Source organism: Staurois parvus, unplaced genomic scaffold (genome assembly GCF_062004578.1).
Source record: "Staurois parvus isolate SC_StPar_1 unplaced genomic scaffold, SC_StPar_1.0 ptg000227l, whole genome shotgun sequence".
Taxonomy (NCBI): domain Eukaryota; kingdom Metazoa; phylum Chordata; class Amphibia; order Anura; family Ranidae; genus Staurois; species Staurois parvus.
The window spans coordinates 2,228,161-2,251,385 of record NW_028318023.1 but is presented as its reverse complement, the minus strand read 5'-3'; the positions used below and the strand labels follow the sequence as shown (position 1 = coordinate 2,251,385).

The window sequence follows — 23,225 nt, the reverse complement described above, 5'->3', positions numbered from 1 at the left end:
ACATCACTGGATCTTGATGGGGCTCAGGTGAGTATTGACGGGGCATTGCTGCACACAGAAGGTTTTTACCTTCATGCATGGAATGCATGAAGGTGAAAAACCTTGAGCCTTTACAACTGCTTTAAAGCCCAACACTGGGAAACTATAAAACTATCCCTTTCAGTGGGGCTGTGTCCACACTGCAAGGGTTAATTACTCATTTAGGTCTAGGGGACTCTAGGGGACTCAGAAAAGCAGATATACTTACCTGATCCACTCCTCCCCAAAGCTAACCACCAGTCTCTGCATCTTCTTCTCTCCTACACTCCAACAGTCTAATGTCCTGATGTCATCAAGATCAGTGAAGGGACCATAGCCCTACACTAGACATGAGGACCCTGAGGGACAGTCCAACGCTGTAACATGGGGGAGCATTATCTGCTGCAAGAGTGAAGAATCAGTTAAATAAAGGTGTTTCTCATCTTCCCTAGACAAAACAAGCAGTTAACCCTTGCAGTGTGGGGGCAGCCCCACTGTAAAGGATAACATTATGGTTTCTCTGAGGTGTGCTGTAATATAAATCACAAAGGTCCAGAGGTGGGGCAAAGAAGAAAACTAAAGAAGGAAAAACTTATTACAATTTGTGTACTTTGAGGCTGTCTCCTTTTACCCTGTTGTCCTAGATGCTGGCCCACATGTGCAATTATGTTAAAACAGCTTTGATTATCGACTGTCCAAGATGTTTCAAACAGAGAGAGCCACTTTGTGTAAAAGCACTTTATAAGAAGAGATAAGTAAGGTATACTTTATGTGATACTGGCACAGACACCAATTTCTTTTATGTAACCGTATGACAGGCATATCAAGAGACAATGTGTGAGCAGAGGCTTTTGAAGATAACTGAATGATTGTTTCTCTATTGTGGTAACATTTCTTAGTTTTCTATTCCCTGTTTCAAATAATTCCTTGTCTGTTTTACAGATTTCTCTATGAATACTGCAGTAATTATGCCCAAGCTCCGTTTCTAGTAGTCAAAAACGCCACAGAAAACTACTTAAAAATGATACAAGAATGTTGCACAGCCAAAAAATCAGCACCATGTTTTCTCAAACAGGTTTGTCTTGTTTATTTCCTATTTACCATTTTAAACACGTTTGTCATGTATGAAACTCCCTGCAACCCTTCAGTGATGTATAGAAGTAGTTTAAAAGGTTTAAAAAGTTAAATCCTGAGTCCTGTCATTTTAGAAAAGTAAAGTGCAAGTACACATTTATTAAAAAAAAAAGGGGGGAAAAAGCATAGGATTTCCCTAAGGCTTCTTTCACACTGATCCACCGCAAAACCACAGCAAAAATGCACATTTTTGCCACGCTTTTTAAGTCATGTGTCCTTTTTTTAAAGGACACATGACTTAAAAACTGCACCAAAAACACTTCTCAGAGGCATTTTTGAGGCGTTTTTCAGGAGCTTTACAGGCATTTTCCATTTATGTCAATGGGAAGAGGTATTTTTCGGGCGTTTTTTTTAACTGAACAAACATGCTCCAAGAATTCTGCAAGCGGGAGTTTTTATACCGCAATGGAAGCACAACACCTGTGTGAAAACATACATGGACAAACATTGACAACCATAGGAAAGCATTTTTATTGAGCTTTTCAGGTGCTTTTTTTAATGCCTAAATCCTTCAAAAACTCCTTAGTGTGAAAGTAGTCTAAGGCTACTTTCACACTGATCCACCACAAAAACAAGCCAAAAATGCATATGTGCTTTTGCTGCATTTTTACCACGCTTTTTCTGTGCTGTCTTAGCGTTTTTTAAAGGACACGTGAGTTAAAAACTGCACCAAAAACGCTTTTTTGAGGCGCTTTGTATGCGTTTTTCAGGCACTTTCCATTGATTTCAATGGGAAGAGGCATTTTTTTAACTGAACAAACATGCTCCAAAGATGCTGCAAACAGGAGTTTTTACACAACAACGGAAGCGCAACACCCCAGTGTGAAAACATACATAGACATACATAGACAATCAAAGGGAAACGTTTTTCTTGAACAATGCCTTTCTACAATGGGTGTACGCTATGCCCTATTCAGAACATTCTTGTCCCATTGTTGAGGGGAAAGGGCATTCCCCCACCTCTGGTGCCCTAAGAAAGATGTAGGGGAAATATGGAGAAAATCTACTTTGCAATCTGGAAGCCCCCTTTATAATCAGTGGGCTCCCAAATAAACATACCCAGGGGAATGAGAACAGGTGTACATTCAGTGACGTAATTTCACAGCCATGCTAATGTACCTTTGTAATCATTTCCCTGAGAGGAGGCAAACATCTGGGTGTGCCCCCATTACTTGCTTTTGATGTTGCTGGCTCCAGTACTATTATTCCTATTTCAGTGACCAAGAAAAGGCTAGCTCTTACATGATGCCTGTATTTGTACATGATTTCTTTAGTTGGGTGACACACCAAGCACTAATGGAAGGATAACCCCTAGAGCCTGTGCCTTAAAAAGCAAAAATAGCAATGGCCACCCCAATATTTCTTAACAAGTTAATTTAAGCAAAAGGAGAAGTAAAGCCAAAGCTTTTTTGGCTACACTTCTCCTGTAGATCACAGGAGTGCAGCTTGTTCTGCACTCATATGCCTATTTTCAGCCGACAGTGGGCTAAAGTCTGCTGTCGGCTGAAATCACTCAAGTGGTGCAGGCTCTAAAAAGATTCCGACAATATCCATCCAGAAGCCTGAACCGCCACCTGGCTCATCCTGTCAGTGATCCACCGAGAGTCTGAGCCAGCTCCTCCCGCCTCCTCTACAGCTCGATTCACCAGGGAGCGCTGGAGGGGCAGAGCAGACAGTCTGACAGTCACGGCTCCTTTCTCAGAGTGGTAGAGGGAGAACTAAGTGATTAGCGGTGTTTGATCACTCAGTTCTCACTGCAGGGCCGGCAGTGGAGAGATGCAGCATAGAATCGATGCTGCATCCACCTAGGTGAGTATGATTATTTTTTTTTACAAGTTCATACTTCTCTTTTAAGAATTTTGTTTTAAATATTATCTATGTTTAACTAGCTTGATTATATTTTTATGCCCAGAGACTTCAGATGCACCCATTGCACTTACTTACTGTGATGTCCAACAGACTATGCTCTCGCTTCGCAAGTTATGGAGAAGAAAAACTAAAGTTCAGGTACAAGCATAGTGGCAAACTGAGGTTTATAAAGAAAGACAAGATTTTTGCCATTATCCAATGTGTAAAGCTGACTTTGGAGCTATGTTATCTCACATTTTGTAAATACTCTCCTAAGTCTTCCACCTTTTTCTTGAAGAAACCTTCCAACCAAAGCAAAATTGTGATACATTGCTGTACAGTCCATCCCACCCCATTTTCTCAAAAATTATTTTGATTTGAGAACATACATTGCATGCTCCTTGCTATCTCTAATATGTGGAATTTACTAACTAGAGCATTTGCTTTGGAATCTACACTCCAGCATACAAAAGCCCTTATGTGGTCTGATTTGTGCAAGTGGTTAGGGGACCTACATTGAAGCATATGTGGGGCCATAGCAAAAAATGCGGTTTACAAAAGTGAATTAGTAAACTCTTAACTGGCTTCCCTTATCCCATTGTATAAGATTCAAAATACTAACCACAACATACAAGGCCATCCAAAACATTGCCCCCAACTACATAACCAACCTCATCTGCAGATATCTCCCAAATTGTCCTTTTCTCTCAAGACCTCTTGCTGTCTAGTTACCTTGTTACCACCACCTCACCTCCAGGACTGCTCCAGAGCCTCTCCCATCCTCTGGAACTCCCTGCTCCAGTATGTTGGGTCAGCTCCTACCCTGTCTGCCTTTAGGTGATCCTTGAAAACTCTGCAGCTATTACCTTTTGTACCGCCTCCCCCTCCATTTAGACTGTAAGCTGCATGAGCAGGGCTCTCCTATTCCTTCTGTATTGAACTGTATTGTAATTGTACTGTCCCCTTTTATATTATAAAGTGCTGTGTAAACTGTTGTCGCTACATAAATCCTGAATAATAATAACACTGTTCAACAAATTTTTATTTTTTGCCAGTTTTGGAAACAAAAGGATCCATTTCTTAATGAATTTCACATTCTGAGTTCAAATATAACAATGAAATTTGTCAATTGGCTCTAGTTTTTCTGTAAACGGAAAGTTTTCTACTATAGGCGTAATGACTACATAATGCACAATAATTATATAGATAGATGTCTTTCCACAAATATAAAGCAAGTGATATTGACTAAATAACAAAGCCTAAATGGCATAATATATTGCATAGGATTACCAAGAAAAATTATAGCCATAAGCTAAGTTGAATCATTTTAATACTTAGGATTCTCACTAGTTTTGTCTTCAGTTTGTGTCGGTTTTGCTTCTCTTGGCTTTTCTCTTGTATTCGAGGAAAGGGCTATCTCTTACAACTGCACGTGACTACACGCTTCAGGTTCTTCCTCACTTGACTCAACCACGAAGTATTCTGGTGCTTTAGGAATTGGTAGCCCCTCTTCATGAGGAACTGGACGTATTGCCGATGGAATATTTGGATAGTGCACAGATAACTTTTTCTTCTTATTTAGCCCTTTTACAATTGGAGGCACCATACAAAAGTAACAATTACTAACATGATCTGTTGGCTCTCTCCAAATCATTGGCACAGCGAAAGGCATAGATGCCTTTTTTCCATTCAACCATTGCTCCAGTGCCGTCCCACAAGAATTGCAGCATATATGTGGTGCCCAGCTCTTGTCCTGGTCTCCTATCTTGCAGCCAAAATACAAGTTGTAGGCTTTCTTAATCATTCCTGTTATCCTCCTTTTTTGTGAGATAAAAGTTATTTCACCGCAGATATAGCAGAAATTATCTGCTTTATTCACACAAGTTCGAGGCATTACTGAGTAGCCTATATAAGCATAAAACGAAATGTAAAGACGCTGTCGAACTCCAATCAGCTACAGATACTGCAGCTTTTATGCAGTGAAGTGATGCAATTAAAGGCTAATATTGCATCATCTCAGTATACATGCAATTTTCTATTGGTCACCAGTATCAATTGCGCAATATGCAGCTGAAGTTGCATCATAATTTTGAATGGCTTACGTCATTAGATGGGTGAATATATCATGGAAACTAGAGCCAATCAACATTTTTTAGGGTCATTTTCGTTTTCAGCACCCCAAAATTATGTAAGATTAGCTAATTTTATGCCCAAAACTTTTTACCTGTTGAACAGTGTAATAGGTCCTTTTAGCTGGTGATTTGTGGCAATAGTTCACTTTGATTTACTGTATAGTCATTCTAGTCAATTTAGAATTAGCATTTATTATGAATTGTTGTGACCATCTTATATAATTGCTGCCTATTTTAAATAGGTTTACAGACTTATTTGTAATCTACATATATATGAAGTACCCTTTTTTTACCTTTTTTAATGTAAAATACGTATCTGGAAAAATTCAAAGAGAAATAGCAATGTGTTAAAGTGCTCCTAGCACACTACTAACACTTTGTGAATTATACTTTAATTATCCAGTCTCTGAGAAAATTTCCATGCTTGCTTGTTGCAGCTGGTAAACCTGGCTGTTTTATATTGAAAATTGCTGATCATAGTGCCTTCACTGACAGCTTAAATTGTCACGTAGATCTTAGTGAAAAACCTCTTAATTTCTGCTAGCAAAAGTCAGGGTTAAGTAGTTACTTTCAAATTCATTACTGAATCCCAAAACTCAAAACAACACTTTTCTGACTTTAGTTTTAAAGGAGTTTCTGATGTCACCTGGTTACTTTTATTTTTAGCACAGAGTAGATGTCAGGTGGTACAATGGCAGCATATATACTCTCAGAATCTTTTTCCAGTTTCTTCATTACACTGCATAACCCAGACAAAACTATGAGCAGCTTTTTTAAGGCCTGGTTCACATATTGCAATCTGCTATGGGAAAAAAAGTTCCTGTCCCTTTCCAAACACGGTGGCTGAAAACACATATACTGTATGTCAACGTGCCCCATAGGAAACCATGTTAAATGGACTGTAGTGAGTTTCTGCAAAATGCAATTGGCACTATAAAATGCATAGGTGTGAACCAGGCCTTAAAGTGTACGTCTAGGAAAAAGAAAAAAAACACATTCAGTACATCTCTACAACACACACATTTCCCTATACTTTTCTCTTTGACATGCTGCTTATACAGAGAGGTATATGTTGAACTGAAATCCATTGTGCTCCTAACGTTTTCTTTGAGTTGGTAACACGGTGCCTTTGATCTTCTTAATTTCTGAATAGCTTTGTCAGGCCAGTTTGTTGGAATACAGAACTTTGCCTCTCCCCCACCCCTCTTGGTCCCACTTCACAGGCATTCACTGATTTCTTTCCTAATAGATCAGTGTTGCTGCTTTACCTTCCAAGAGCCTGCCCAGACACTTTTTGTAGGGAATGGGCTCTTGGAAGATGTATTTTTGGAGGCAGGTCTATGGCAATGGGGAATGAGCTCCCAAAAAGTGTCCCTGCAAGAATGCTGATGATGATGTCTCTAAGAGTAATAAAATATGTTTCTTGCTTCAGGAACAAGGTAAAAGGAAAAATAATATTTTTCGATTACTGCCATCCCTCTTGACATTGTCCCATTATGCCAAAGGAAAACCTAAAGTGACTGAAAAAAAGAGTAGCAATGCCTTCAGCAAAAAAATACTTTTGTCCTTTAATATTTTCATGTTGAAACCTTTCTATTTCAAAGTTGAGATGAAAAAATGGATATTGTATGTGGGAACTTGTTATTGCATTATACAGTATCATCGTGCTGCAAGCCAAACTGTAAATTGGAGTGGAGCAGCATTTAAGACATTTGCTTACTTCTAGTTGTAATTAGAGACCCAGGACCAGCTATTAACTATTAACCTCTGAAAGTAAAATGAAAAAAAATTACAAACATTCCTAAAAGGATCTGAATTGGACCTTATAATTGCTCCATTAATATAACACTGATTCAGCAATTGAAAATGGTCTTTTGGACTTGCAATATTATTTGTATTTTGAAAAACTAATTTTAATTAGATCAGTACTTTTCCACAAAAAAAATATTGCTGTTTCTTTTATTTAGCTGATAACAATTCACCATTACAATAAATAATACTAGCCATCAGAACAAACCTAATCTATTCTTTTGTTTACTTTTGCTAGTGCTGCAGTAATGTTCAGCCAAAAGATTCCTTCTGCTGAGTTTAAAGATGTCATGCCAATTGTGGAGCAGGGCACTCAGGTGCTTGCCAAGTGCTGTGGTTCTTTTACTGATAACTGCATGGAAAATGAGGTAGGAAAATTAATACTGATATGTTTTATAAAGCTACAAATAATCTGATCAGCCTCAAGTACTCTATGTATACAAAGTAAAATTGTATTTAAAGCTTTGGTTAAAAAGAAAAAAAAATGATGAATATGATGGTATTCCATCTAATAAATGCAGCAAAGTTCTGGAGATTGGGTACATAGGTAGAGCATATTTATAGGATGGAGGAATTTCATCATAGTGAAGAAGACAAAATGGGAAAATATATGAAAACATGGGAAAGATGGTGTGATTTTAAAACCTCAAAGAGATATGTAGAATTGTTAAGAGTGTAAAGTAGAGATAAAGATAAAAGAGTGAGAGGAGTGAGGAGTAGTAATAGAGGAGCAAGAAGAGAAAGGAAAAGAGAGGGAAAAGTTGGTGGTTTTGTGGGTGGGGGGGTTGGGGGAAGGAAATATGTAAATGAATGTATTGTAAAAGTGAGTTTTATGAATTGATATATTATTGATTTTTTTGTAAATGAAATTAATAAAAATATAATTGAAAAAAAAAACAATCAACCCTTTTTTAGGATTTGATTGATTTTAGGAAAGTCGGGAATGGGTGATATTTTTCAGTAAATATATATATATATATATATATATATATATACTTTTTTTTTTTTTTTTACTTACCCCATGGGGTTTTTTTACCACTTCAGTTTTGTCACTAAAAGACAAACGTAAAATACCAAGGTTAGAACATCTGTCAGGTTTGCACTGCTACTGTTAACTGCACTGGCAACAATTCACAAAATCTCTCTCAAGTGTTACCAGGAACAGGAAATGAGGACAAGTAACCAGAAAGTGGGTGATTTCAGATAAAAAAAATCAGATTCTAAGCCTGCCAAATTCAGGCCCTCCCTTTCAAGACATGGCTACATTAGGACTTCATTTTATACAATTAACAGACTTTTAGCTACGTCCCAGAACATTCTTACGAGTCCATTGAGAAGGCACCTAATCCCCTCAACTCTATGTAGCGCTACTCCCATAGGAAACACAACACATACTGTCCAGGTTTCCCTACAATCTTCGCCCCACAGCCATGCACACGCTTCTTCAATGACAAGTCTATACAGTAGACTTCAGTTTTAAGATAATAATAGTAGTAGAAGTAGTAAGCTAGAGTACAGTCCCTTCAAGTAGGAGATTAGGTTGACAAAGTTCTGATGGGGGGGCACAGTCACTGATGGGGTGCTGCGTTGCGTGAGTGCTGCGTTGATGGAGTGCTAAAAAGCAGTTAAACACAGCAATCTAATCATGCCTTCTCTGCTTTTCACAGGTAAATGCTCCTATCTTCACTCCACTTCATCTTTTGCATTAACACATTGTATACAGTCCTCCACTCACTCTGGTGGGAATACATTGGACCTTGTTTTCTCCCGTCTTTGAACTCCCTACAACCTCACAAACACCCCCTTTCCTCTTTCTGATCACAATCTCATCACCTTTACAGTGTCCTCGTCTTCCAACACCTATCCCTCCAAGCAGCAAACAATTACCCGCAGAAACCTTCACAACTTGAACCCTGCTCCTTTCGACTCTGCAACTGACCAACTCTATGACAGAATCTCTCCCCTGTCCTGCCCTGACCTGGCTACTGCTGTCTACAACAGTTTGCTTTCATCCGCATTAGACTCGCTTGCTCCTCTAACAACACGAAGCATCAGGCCCCGACCGTTGCAACCTTGGCAGACTGACCACACCAGAAATTTTAAACAACATAGTCGTGCACGGGAGCGATTGTGGCGTAAAACCAAATCCCAGCAAGCATTCACCTGATGTAAATCTGCTTTCTTAACATACAATTCCTGCCTTCATGCTGCCAAACAAGCCTACTTTGTCACTCTTATTAATACCTTGTCACCCAGTCTTCGTCATCTCTTCTCTACTTTTAACTCTCTACTTTCTCCACCACCACCTCCACCTAGTACCTCCCTCACTGCTCACAAGATTGCAAATCATTTCAAAAACAAGATTGATGCAATTCATAGGGGCATCGCCACTGCACATCCATCCATCCCACTTAGCATACCTTATACTAAACCTCCCTCAACACTTTCCTCTTTTGACCTTGCTACTACCGAAGAGGTCACTAAGGTTTTCTTGGAAGCCCGTCTCACTACCTGCCCCCTGGATCCTGTCCCCTCACAACTACTACGGTTACCCTCTCCTTCCATCCTATGCTCCCTCACTCACAATCTTTCCCTCTCTAGCAGTGCCTTCCCCTCCCCTCTAAAGCATGCGCACATCAGTCCCATACTTAAAAAGCCCTCCCTGGACCCCACTAACCTGAACAACTTAAGACCCATCTCCCTGCTGCCATTTACCTCTAAACTCCTAGAACGCTTAGTCTACAATCGCCTGAGCTTCCACCTCACCGACAACAACCTTCTTGATCCTTTACAGTCTGGCTTTCGCTCACTACACTCCACTGAAACTGCCCTACTAAAACTCACTAATGATCTACTAACTGCTAAAACCAATGGCCACTACTCCATACTCTAACTACTTGACCTCTCTGCGGCTTTTGATAAGGTTGACCATCCCCTCCTCAAAAAAAAACTCCACTCTCTTGGTCTCAGGGACTCTGTTCTCTCCTGGTTCTCCTTCTACCTATCGCAGCGCTCCTTCAGCTTTACCTATAACGCTGCCTCCTCCTCTTCACTCCCTCTTTCTGTAGGTGTGCCTCAAGCATCTGTCCTTGGACCCCTTCTCTTCTCCATCTACACCTCCTCCCATGGCTTTAAGTACCATCTCTATGCTGATAACACACAAATCTATCTTTCTACCCCTCACCTCACCCCTTCAGTCTTCTCTCGCATTACTAACCTACTAAGCGACATATCGGCATTGATGTCTCTCCACTTCCTCAAACTCAATCTTTCCAAAACTGAGCTCTTAGTATTCCCCCCAGCCCATGCCCCCTCCCCTGACTTCTCCATCAAGATCAATAACACAATCATCATTCCCTCCCCTCATGCCAGGGTACTAGGTGTACTCTTAGATTCCCATCTGTCCTTTCACCCCCAAATCCAATCACTCTCCAAATCTTGTAGACTTCACTTCCGCAACATCTCCAAGATATGCCCGTTCTTAACCTCGGAAACCACTAAGCAACTTATTCACTCCCTTGATATATCTCGCTTTGACTATTGCAACTCCCTCCTCATTGGCCTACCGAATTGCAGGCTATCCCCTCTTCAGTCTATCATGAATGCTGCTGCCAGACTTATCCACCTTACTAACCGTTCTGTATCTGCCACCCCTCTCTGCCAATCCCTCCACTGGCTTCCCATTGCCCAACGGATAAAATTCAAAACATTAACAATAACGTATAAAGCCGTTCATAACTCTGCCCCAAATTACATCAACGATCTTGTCTCTAAATATCACCCAAACCAAACTCTCCGCTCCTCACAAGACCTCCTGCTCTCTAGCTCCCTTGTCTCCTCCTCCCATGCTCATCTCCAGGACTTTTCCAGAGCTTCCCCCATCCTCTGGAACTCTCTACCCCAATTTATCAGACTATCGCCTACTCTGCTCACTTTTAGGTGATCTCTGAAAACCTATCTCTTCAGGGAAGCCTATCCTGCCCTCAGCTAATAATGGAATCTTCTACTCTTCCAACCAGTCCATCCCCCACAGTTACTACCTTTTGTACCACTAGCCCCTCCCTCCTAGATTGTAAGATCCAAGGAGCAGGGCCCTCCTTTCCCTCTTGTACTGAACTGTATTGTTGCTGTATTGTCTCCCGTTATATTGTAAAGCGCTGAGCAAACTGTTGGGACTATATAAATCCTGTATAATAATAATAATAATTAGGACACCAGCTGTTGCATCCCCTTTAACTAGACCCACAGCTGACTATCTTGCACCAGAGGGGGTATTGGCAGAACAACGTCTCTAATATTCTTCAGAGGTGTCTGTACTCACAAGGCCCAAGGACAGCTGGTTGCCTCCTTCCATGATACCAGGCCAGATCTTCAGTAGACGACCCCTCAGTCAGCTCTAAGCAGTACCCGGTTCTTACCATTTAGGCCTTCAGGTCACCCACCTGAGGTCTCACGACAGCAGACATAGTAGCATTGCCTGGAAGGGCAGTGTGCCCCCTCCTGGCTGGACTAATCCTATCCAGGAAAAGAGTTCGGTGTGCTCACTGAAGATATAAAGCAGCATGCCATCAGAGCCTGCCTCATTTGGATAGGCGAGGGCTGTATCAATATTCATATTGCCATTGGCATAGCTCCACACCTATCATACTGAAATGTCTCACGCTCTCTGGATGCAGGGAGCTATCAGAATGTCAGACTGGTAGCAGCTGAATACACTGAGCAGACCTGGCTAGCAGAATACAGTTTTACCAAGTACAGAGAGCTAATTATGCTTTTAGCTAACAATCAAAGACACATTCACTACAGTGTGGTAACTAAATGTACCAAAACACACTAAATCTATCTATCTAAACCTAACACCTATCTAGGAGGGTGCTACACCTATTAACCCAAACACATTGCTGTCTGTCTTTTATTGTAGGATCAAAAACGTCAGTGTATATCATTACTCCTGAGATTCTAACAATAAACATTTGCCAATGTGCTTTCCACTGAGGAAATTAGGATTAGCCATCGTAAAACCGTAAAACAATTCTGTCATGCTTGGAGCCTCAGGGTAAACAAACCTATTAAGAGTACATGGCTTGCAATAAAATGTCTTACCCAGGGTTAATTGATATCGTAAAATCCATTTAGGCCTGAAGTGACCTGTAACAGACCCCTGTCCAACACACAGTTTCAAAATCTGTACATAATTCATAAAATCATACATGACCAAACTACATTACTAGTAATTATATATTGAATTTGGAAGAAAATATTGAACAGATTAAGATCATACATGACTAGGCTGTCGTACATAGAAGGCAAGATAGCTGTCTTCCACCTCCTGGGTAGCAGACCTATCTGAGAGATATCATGTTTAAGATCTCTGGAATGGAAATTTCATGCTGGACAACAATATACCAGTTCCCAGAATGCAACCTACACTTATTCAAAGATATTGATGCAGCTGTGCCAATAAACTAATCAGCTTCTAACTTCAGCTTGTTCAATTTAGCTTTGACAATAGTACCTAGAACAGGGGTGCTCAAACTTTTGAGGACCAAGGGACACTTAAGTGGTACCAACACAACTCGACTATATGGTTTTACCACCACTCCAACTACAAATGTAAACGTGTCCTAAGCCTCCTATAAGGCTGCTTTCACACTGGTGTGCTGTGATTTACCTGTACCATGGGTGCAGCACAGGGCACATGCAGCTTTACTGCAGGTTACCTGCGCTTTGCCACAGAATTCTATTATATTTTTCAGGTGTGATGCACTTTCTGAAAGGGCACCAAAGCTCCTGCATTCAATTTGAAGTTAATGGCCACATCAGAGGGCTCCGAGGGCCACATGTGGCCCACAGTCCATGGGTTGAGCACCCCTGACCTAGAAGCTGATTGGTTACTATGCACAGCTGCACCAGATTCTATGTGCTCCAGTTTTAGTAAATCTTTCCCAATATGAGCACACCATAGCCATGGCAAGGTTAAGAGTTTTAGAACAAGCTGCTAGCGAAAGTGAAGGAGGTAATAGCCACACTTGGTTGCATCATATGCATCATATTCCTCACACTCTCTCCCAAAATTTAGCTATCACAGCCACAGCAGCTGTATCTCTCAACCAAGGATAGAACAACATATACCACCTCTCAAGACAATCCTACTCATCCCTCAATACACCATGCCTTTGTATGCAGCAAACTGTAGACACCATCATGTGAACTAAAGATGATCCACTATAAGTGGATCTCCTCCTCACAGGTAGCGCTCTGGAAACACAAAATATCTTAACATAAATAGAATTAAATGTGAACAAAATATTTTTCATTCAATATGCAGACTGTGCATAAAAAGCGCAAAAAATGTGACCAGAAGTCCATAAGTGTCCATATACAGCTCTGGATAAATGTTAATTTCCTTCCTGGAATGTCCATCGCATACCAACTGTGCCTATGAAGTGCCTCTCCCTTTAGATAGTAACTAACCAAAAAAATATTCCAACCATTCTCATGATATTCTCATATCTTGTTTAATAGAACACCATAACTCCCAGTATCAAATCCTTAAACCACTTCTCTCTCAAGTTCATATGAAAAATAAAAATAAACTCCAACGGCATAGTAACCTAATCCAACAATGTTATTTATTAAAAAGCTATGTCCTGCATAGATATTAAAAGCAGCTCATCTCATGGCGTCATAGCGTGGTTCACATGCTAATACAATGTTCTCACCACCCTTGGAGCATTGGGGTTTGAACATAATGTCACTTTCGGTTGCGGGATGAACACCACGTCCGGTCTTCGCGTAACCAGGTCCTGACACGTTTTGTCACTTCCGACTTAGTCATAGGGATTGGTTACATGGCGCAGCGACCTTACTTTTCATATCAAATTAATATTAAATAATGTTAAGTAACTATGTGTGTTGTCAAAAAAAAAAAGGGGGTAATAAACTGCCAACACATCCATTACCAATGGACTTTACTCATATGTGGAGTTACACAAACAATATTCAAAATATATAAAATATTTTAAAAATATAAAATAAATAAAATTTCATTGTATATAAAAAAAATAATAAATTGTCTTATATTGAGGAGGAGGATATTTAGGTCATAACACATACAGTATATTTCAAAATAGTATACCATAAAACTATAATTTATATATCCTATAAAAATTGAGTGTATTAAACAATAAAAATTATATAAAATTGTATTATATAAAACAATATATACTGTATATACCATAATAACTCATTTTCAAACCTACAAGAGATTCCCCTTAATAACATAATGTCAATACTACTTCAAACCTACAGGTGCCAGTAAATGCAGGCTGAAAATCCACTTGGTTTCCCTTTTGGAGAGGTCAATCTGTTTGTACTCCTCCGAGATGGGTAAACCCTATTCACCCCCCAAAAGTATAAGCCAGATGGGTCCTTATTATGAAACCTTTTAAAATGTTCAGATACATGGTGATATTTATAACTCTTTTGAATATTGTGTATATGTTCAGCAATACTCTTCTTAAGTGGTCTTTTCATCCGCCCCACATAAATTATCCCACAAGGGCACTGAAGTACATAAACAAAATAAGTCATATCACAAGTAATTAATTCTGAAATTTCAAATTCCTGTTGAGTGGCCAGGGAATAAAAGGACTGATGATCAATCCTATTATTTCCCCTCACCCATCAGCAAGCCTAACATTTATTACATGTCCTAAAATCTTTTATCATGGGGAAGAAAGAGGTTTTTAACTTGTTAATCTTTTTAACCACCCTTTCTCCAAAGTTACTAGCTCTTCTATATAAAAGCAGGGTTTTTGTGGGTACCACTGGGCCTAAAAGCTTATCCATCAGTAAAATACGGCAATGTTTCAGGAAACCAAAAAAAACCCTGCTTATGTTAAGATATTTGGTGTTTTTGCAGTGCTACCAGTGAGGAGGAGATGCACTTATAGTGAATCATCTTTAGTTCATGTGTTGGTGATATTTTGATCTGATAATACTGTAGCAGCAGTGAATGTATATAGTGTATATACTGTATGCATTTATACACATTTAATATTCAGAAGTGGAACACTTTTACAGTTTCTTTCTATAGTGTGGTGTTGGGGATTATCAAACTGTAGACACCGCAATGCAGATAATAGACAAAACATCTTACCATGAAGCTAGTCAATTACCTCCTATCAAGTATACTGCTTCTCAGTCATTCATTCTCAGCACACATGGTAATATACCTAACTTTGTTCCACATAAAGCTGTGCACTAAAGTCTGAAAACACAGACATGTCATAGTTTGCTAAATACATGCTTCAGAAAGAGCTCACCAAGAAAGGACTCACTAAGTTTGACTACAAACCTGAAAACTACAGAGACTGGAAACCACCTACAAAGCCACTATAAGTAAACTAGATGTCACAACTACAAAAGAATTAAATCTGCTAATCGGGTGGCTAGGTCCTCAGTCTGCTGAAACTATCAAAATTTTCAAAACTTTTCACACTGACAACCCTGCTGCAGGTCTTAACACTGCTTGGGACAAACCTGAGCATAGCCTCACAAGCCCAGAAGCCATTGAGAAAGCTTTATTTCAAAGGTTGAAAATCTTCCCAAAAATATGAAGCAAAGACAATCTCAAGAGTTCAATGACCTTCTCATGGAACTCACCAAAGCTGATGCCCACCTACCAGGCCTCAGTTAACTAGATACTACTTTTGGGATTAACCCAATAGTCTTCCAGTTGCCTTATGGTATACAGAAAAAATGGGTATTTTATTTCACTAATGAGGGGAGGAGGGAACTTAGCTCAACAGACAGGCTCCTTCTCAGCCTCCTCTCACTTGCAGCTTCCTTTGTTTGGCTGGCGGGGGGGGGCCTCGGTCATCACATGACCAGCAGTGGTAGAGCGTGGTTCACTCAAACTGAGGACAGAAGACTTGAGAAGGATGGGGAGAAGGGTGGAACATAGTATGTGCCTGGGAGAGCTTTTATGGACCAGCCTGCCCATTGAATGTGGGTGCTAGTATTGCTGATGCACAATTCCTTTCCTATAACTATGAACTGAGCTGACATTCCTGCAGACTGTGATTACAGGGATGTTGTGAGGCTACATGTGTGAATGTGGGCCTGTGCTGCCAGCCTGCCGTTGACTGTCTCTTTGCTGGATTGGGCCATCTCTCTGCTGGATTGGGATGTCCATTTGCTGGATTGGGATGTCCATTTGCTGAATTGGGATGTTGCATTGCTGAATTGGACTGTCTCTTTGCTGAATATATACAGGGATGTCTCTTTGCTCAAAATATAATTCCTTACTGTTAATTCTTGACAGCACTGATGAATTGGAATACATTTTTTATTTTTATATATGAAGTTGTAAGAGTACTAGAATAAAAGTGGGTGCACTAGAGGACTCAGTGGGATAGCCAGTGGGTGAATTCTGTGGGACGGCAAGTGGGAGGGCCCTGGGGAATGTTGATGGTTAGGCCTGGGGAGCCCAGGCATAAAGCTGTGTAAGGGGCCCCAAAATTTCTAATGGTTGCCCTGGACACCATCAAGCCCGAAACTAGCCTGCCCAGCAACCTGCATTGTGACAGGTTAGACAGGAGATAGCCAGATGCCCTAACGTGCCCAGTGTCTACTGTGCTGTTTTGCTATCACTCTGCAGCGGCAGGACAGAGCACTGTTGCAGGCTGGGGGCAGTGAGCAATGTGATGGTGTGGTAAAACCTGGTGTCACCCCCACCATGTTTTACCACACCAGGTGACACCACTGCTTTGGCATGGACCATCCTCACAAGCCAGATCAGATCGGAGTAGCTTTTGGCTCAAGTACTTGATATAAAGGTGCTTCCCTCACCAATGTCCTTCTCATCGGGCCTAATTTGAACAACAACCATAGAGGAGTCTTGCTCCTCTTCCACCAAAAACAATTGCGGTTATGGCCAACATTCAGCAAGTGTTCCACTGTTTATCATGTGAAAAGATAACATAAACTTCCTCCGGTTAAAATGGTATCACAACATTAGCATCATGTCAGCAATGAAGTCATAGACTACCAAATGAAATTACATGTTTTTGGTAAAAACCCTTCTCCTGCTGTAACCATTTATATGCTGGGAAGAACAGCTCAGGAAGGTGAAAAAAAATTTGGATCCGATGCATGTGAATTTGTGAAAAATAATTTTTACATAGACATAAGCTCAGATCTCTGCCTTCTTGAAAGAACTCAGGATATGCTTGCTACTGCTAACCTCAGGCTTCACAAAACTGGCTCTAACAGTTTGTGACAAGTTAATGAAAGCTTTTCCTTCTGATGACCATTGTATTAGTGGAAAGGGATTCTAGTTAGGAATGATCTTTTACTTTATGCACAGTAGTCTCAAATTGCTGTGATGTTAATCAAGAAACATTCATGTTCAAAGTATTAATTTGTGACAAGGCCTTCACGAAAGCAGGAGTTTTGTCTGTTGTGAACAGCAGCTACGATCCTCTGGGTTTCATAGCACCCTTTACCATTCTGTGTGAGATACGTCTAAGTCAGTTTACTTCTGAAAACACAGAACCATTAGCCAGCAAGAATCAACAAAATGGAAATCATGGAAAGAGTCTCTGAAAGCACTAAAACAACTTCAGATACAGCGCTCTTACATTTCTGAATCCCTAGTGAATGTGAGATCAATGCAAGAAGAGAGATCCATGTTTTCTTTGATCCTTCCATTGAAACAATAGCTACAGTAGTCTACCTCAAAGTTATAAATCCAAGAGACAAAGTAAGTATGGGTTTTTTCTTCAGTAAGGCCAAGCTGACCCCAAAACCTGCATACACCATTCCAGAGCTTGAACTCTGTGCAGCTGTATTAGCCTTTTTATTTGCTGAGCTTATAAAACATGAAATAGACTTTGAAATAGACTGTTTTCACTTTTACACAGACAGCAAGATAGAGTTGGAATACACACACACACACATACACACAAACAAAACTGTTCCATGTCTATGTCAGTAACAGAGTAGAATGCATCAGAAGGTTCTAAAAACCTTATCAATGGTACTATGCGCCTCTGGAGCACAACCAAGCTGATCTTGATTGATCTTGCATTTCTTGACTGATTCTACATGTAGTTAGTTCCATCCCTCTTTTTTATGTTTTAGTCTCCATTCACCACATGTACTGTATTCTGCTGGAATACAGACTATGATTTTTTTACATCTGATGTTCACCTTTGAAGATCAGCACGTGAATCCAATTTTAGTTTTCTACGATCTGCAGGATGTCATTTGGATCAAGACACTGTCTGCCAAGCTACTATACTGTAAGTTAATCTCACCCACAACTGGCTCAGATATAGAGATCACACTTTCAGTTCTTAGATAGCTGAAGCAGAACATGCCTCAATCCCTTCTCATTTTACTCGCTATTACTCACTGGCCCATGTTCAACCTCTTTACCCCCATATTTTCTAATTTGAGTTTAGTTCCCCAGCTTAGTTGAATATCATCTCCAACCCTCCCATAAACATCTTCCCAAGAACAGCAGGCCATTTTTCATTCTGGCACAAGACATTGTTTGCCTGTAGGTTGTACCTCTTTGGAAAGTTAGCCTAGTGTACTAGAAACCCAAATCCATTTTGAAAATGCTAGTTGCCTGCGTGTCTCTTTAAGACTTGGACCTGATTGGCAAAAGTATATGTGTGTATGTTAGGGCATTGATCATGTGTGCACATCCAGGTCATTTGTTCAAATTACTATATATAAAAATATATTCTAAGAGCTCCATAAACACCTGGAAAGGTATCAGCAATCCCATCATCATGTAATAAAACTGCCTGTAAAGACAGAGTGAGACATGACTGGAGCTTGGTAAGGGCTGCAAACTGGACAATTTCCTCAATGAATACATTACTGAAATCTCAAGTGAAAGCAGTTCTAAAATTCTTAGCCTCAGTTTTTATCTCTGGTAGATTACATAAGTGACTATTACTTTGAACCTGTCATACACTGATTGGTGTGCTGTCCTGCGCTCTTGTAAGGCAACAGACAATTGATTTAAAATAACATTGAACGTTTCACACCCGAAATTTTCTCTGGGAGAAAACACAGTTTCTTCTGAGACCCATGTTGGGTTCGCATCATATTGCTTGTTTCTCTTTGTTAACCTGCTGGTAGCTAATTTATAGCCTGCATTGCCACAGAAGTTCCTAGCATCCAGTTCCAGCTCTTCATACCTATCTCAAAGCAATTCCAGAAACTTTTCCAGAAAATCAATTAGATCTATCACCTTTTTCAGGTCAACGTCAACACCTTGGAAAGATTTACCTGTACTGTTGAACTGTACAAGAATTATGTTCCAGATCTTAGCCATCAGGGCGGTTTCAAGACAGTCCATTTTGTCTTCTAATTCCCAAGCTTCGGGTCTTGCTTCAGGTATTTGCTCCAAGTCCCTTCCAATACTTCTGAGGACATTTCAAATAAAGATGTATCCATTTTCAAGGGCTTCAGTAGCATCAGCTCTTGCTAACCAATGAGTGTCTGAAAGAGACTTCACAATTAGTGCTCTTTCCTTCCAAAGACTTGATTAGAGTTGCCCATCTGTGTGTTGATACAGAAAAAAAGGTGTATATGCTTTGTATGAACCCAAAATAACGAACAGCTTCAACACAGCAACAGACAACAGCTTGTACAACAAGATTCAATAAGTGAGCAGTACAGGGAGTAAAAAAAACTGGTGCTAAATTCTTATTTTTAAGTCTGGCCTGCATTTCTGTATAAGAACCAGACATATTGCTGGCATTGTCATATGACTGTCCTCTGCAGTCTTCAAAATGAATACCCTTTTTTTCAACAAATTCTAGCAGAGATGAAGGCAGTACTTCAGCCTTGTGAAAGCCAGTCTGCAGGAAAGTTAAAAATCGCTCTACCAGCTTCCCAGAAATGACACATCACACAATGACTGCTGTTATGTATCTTACCACCCACACACACACACACTTCATTTTGTTAATATAATAAAATTAATTTTATAATTCTTTCTTTTAAAAAAAAAAAAAAAAAAAAAGGAATCTGGAGCTGGAGGTGCCCCTCTGATAGGGTTGTGGGGGGGTACAGCAATTGCTCCTTTTGCCCACTTATAAATCTGGCACTGGATTTAACCATTTCTCAAAACACCTAGGTCTCGTTCACACCATGGTGCAGAGGTATAAGAGGCCTTACAGTTAAGGAATGCCATGAATGATAACCGAGACGATTGCTTTTTCTCTCAACTGGATTGTCAAGCCATTACATGTGTCTTAACTGATCATAGCAGCACCATGGCAACTGCAGATCAAATGACAATGGACCTCCACTAGGCAGGGGTGCAGTCTTACCTGTGTAGCACTACCCCTTCAAAAGCCATTGAGTAATTTTCACATTCCCTCTTTCTTGACCCCCCTCTGGAAGCCCAACCCCTGCTGACACCACCCTAAACCTCTGGCCAGAAGAACTCTTTGGCTGCAACCATAAAATAGACTTGCGCACAGTTTAGAGTGATCTGATATTTTGGTTGTATTACAACCCAGTTAAATCGGGTGCGACTTGGCATGCGATTTGCAGGCCCTGCGACTTGCAAATCATATACCAAGTTGCACCTTATTTTCCGCTATTAGAGCGATCATATCGGTGCGGTTCCGACTTGGTCGGAGCCGCACCGATTTCTAAAGTAGTGCATGCACTACTTTTGTTCTGATTTGCCTAGACATCTGTGTCAGATGTCTTGCAAATCACAACTGAAATTAGCAGGTCACTTACAGTGAAGTTGCAGGATTTCAAAATCGGCTTTGATGTGACCAGAAGCGTAAGGTCAACTGTAAGCACAGTGAAGCAACAGAGAAACATGTGCATGAAATATCGGCTATCGCTCTTAGTAACTTCAGATAAGGGTCATAACACAGCACAATCTCAATCAGTTCTAGATGTCCTGCAATTCAGAATTTAATTGATAGTCCCAGTCCTGAGATGTTTCTTACCCAGTGAGCCAAAAAAACCTACCAAACAGACAGGCTAACTCACTCTGGGCTCTCAGGGGCTAATGACTGGGTTTAATTCTGAGGAAAGAAGAGCTCTTCAATTAAATAGGTCCCTTTTGAACATCAGTATCTGATCTTCTGCGCACTTGATGGGGCCCCAGTTGGTGCACAAAAGTATTCAAATCATCCTTAAGGCAAAGGTAGAAGTTCTTTAATAGGGGGTGAAAGCAAAGAAAAGGAGTTGCACCTTTAAGTGGTATTTAATTTAGACAGTGTCCCTTTAACACCTGCAAGGTGGGATGTAGAATTAGGCAGAGATTAAAGAATGGGCAAAACATGCTTCTGTAGGGATTAGTTCCTCTTTGGACCACAGTAGCAAAATGTGGCAATGACGGAGCTCCTTGGCAAATGAGGCCGACTGTGATGGAAGCAATAATACAGCTTGAAAACAGCAAACCCAAATACTCCTGCGCTTAGGGATGGACTCAGTATAGATGAGGACCACATCATGAATGTCCTGGAATGTGCACGCCTTGCTGCCCTCAAAAGACCGGGGAAGTCTTAATGGAGAAAAAAAACAGAGGGCGCACTGGCCTAGTGCATTACCTTAAAAATGTATTTAATAAATTATAAAAGCAGGTATTGTTCTCACAAAACGACAATACAGTCAAAGGCACATCATGAAAGAACAACTCTGTCCAATCCGCACTACGTGTCTGTCAGCAATGGGGACTGTGGACTTCCAACAGGCTAACGCGTTCCGAGGACTTACCTCTTCCTCAGAGCCAACTGACCAAATATCTGTACCCTCTCTTATATGCATATAAGAGAGGGTACAGACATTTGGTCAGTTGGCTTTCATGATGTGCCTTTGACTGTATTGTCATTTTGTGAATACAATACCTACTTTTATCATTTATTAAATACATTTTTTAAGGTAATGCACTAGGGTGGTGAGCCCTCTGTTTGTTTTTTTTCTCCATTCAATAATACAGTTTGACCTGTGGAGGGCAGACACTGCTGTAGGCTCTTGTGATTTGATATGCTGAAAGTGTAATAACTAGTAGGCCGGACGAAATGGGCCTTAACATATGTAACTTAAATGAGTATGGAACTCTCTCACCCGATCCGTGGCCTCAGTTAGGTGCAGATAGCATCCCGCACAGCCTTCTCCTCACACCTGCTCTCCAGCTCTCCTCCTTTCACTTCCTGTCCTCGGGTTCCTGGGCTTCTGTATTTATCTACCTCTGCCCATTAGCTATTCCTTCTGGGAAGTTTGGTAGCTTACTGTCAAACAATGAAGTCCTACAATCAGCCTGCAAATCTCACAAAGCTTTTCAACAGAATCTGTGTAACTGGGCTGCAGAACACTGCCATCTTGTGTCCATTTAACATCCTGCAACCAGTATTACAGCAGGGTGTTACATCTGGTCCAGAGAAATCACTTTGGATATTCCAGCACTCCCTTCCCTTATTCTGTTTAAAATAAACCTTGAAAAACAACACACAAGGACTTTTGGATTAGCTTTATATCAAGAGGTACAACAACTGTACTATGTGTAGGGACAAGGTTTTTGAATTACACAAGGCTTAATTGGGTGGAGACACTGTCAGAGAGATTTACTAGGGTCCCATACACCCACCTTGTGAAGGCTCAGCCTTCAGTTACCACATTGGTGCATGCTAGTTTAGTAGCCTGATGATAAAACATCCAAAGGCTTTATGCACACTGGAGCATTTAGGCCCCTGTGCATGTAGTTCCGGCATTTTTGTGTGGCCGGAAAGGTACAGCCATGCAGCCCAGCTGCCAGCACCCCGTAAAACCCTGTTAGAGGCTGAAAGCTGCGGTGCCTGGGGGGTGCTCTAAAACTCTAAAACATTTCTAATAAAACCTCTACCAAAGCTGAAAACAAATATTTACAAAATATTACAAAATAGTTTACAATCTATAAAATAATCACTTCAGCTCATTAAATGTCTTTATCTATTTTATTGTCACAGGCAGCATTGTAATTCGGTATATTAAAACTACTGGATATTTGTTTACTGGATATTTTCATAGACATTCTAAGATATATTAAATATTCTAGAATTACACAATGCTCCATTGTAATTTTGTTCCTTTGCATTTGAGCAAATTGATTTGTAAAAAGACAATGGAAGATATATTTTGATGTGGATAACGTGAACTAATGAGGTATAATATTAGGCATCTGTTATTCAGAACACAATGGCAGGTTATGAAAAGTGAAAGAGAAAACAAGATGACTAGATATTCATTCGC

General features: G+C 40.3%; 1 protein-coding gene across 3 annotated transcripts in view; it reads left to right on the top strand.

The window, feature by feature from the left end:
• GC (GC vitamin D binding protein) overlaps positions 1–23,225 on the top strand; it is a 191,754-nt gene that overhangs the window by 106,417 nt on the left and 62,112 nt on the right. For all 3 annotated transcript variants that reach the window (XM_089679594.1, XM_089679595.1, XM_089679592.1), the window contains exons 5-7: positions 961–1,093; positions 3,065–3,159; positions 7,180–7,309. In XM_089679594.1, coding sequence (XP_089535720.1) covers positions 961–1,093; positions 3,065–3,159; positions 7,180–7,309 — 358 coding nt within the window. The remainder of the gene's footprint in view (positions 1–960; positions 1,094–3,064; positions 3,160–7,179; positions 7,310–23,225) is intronic.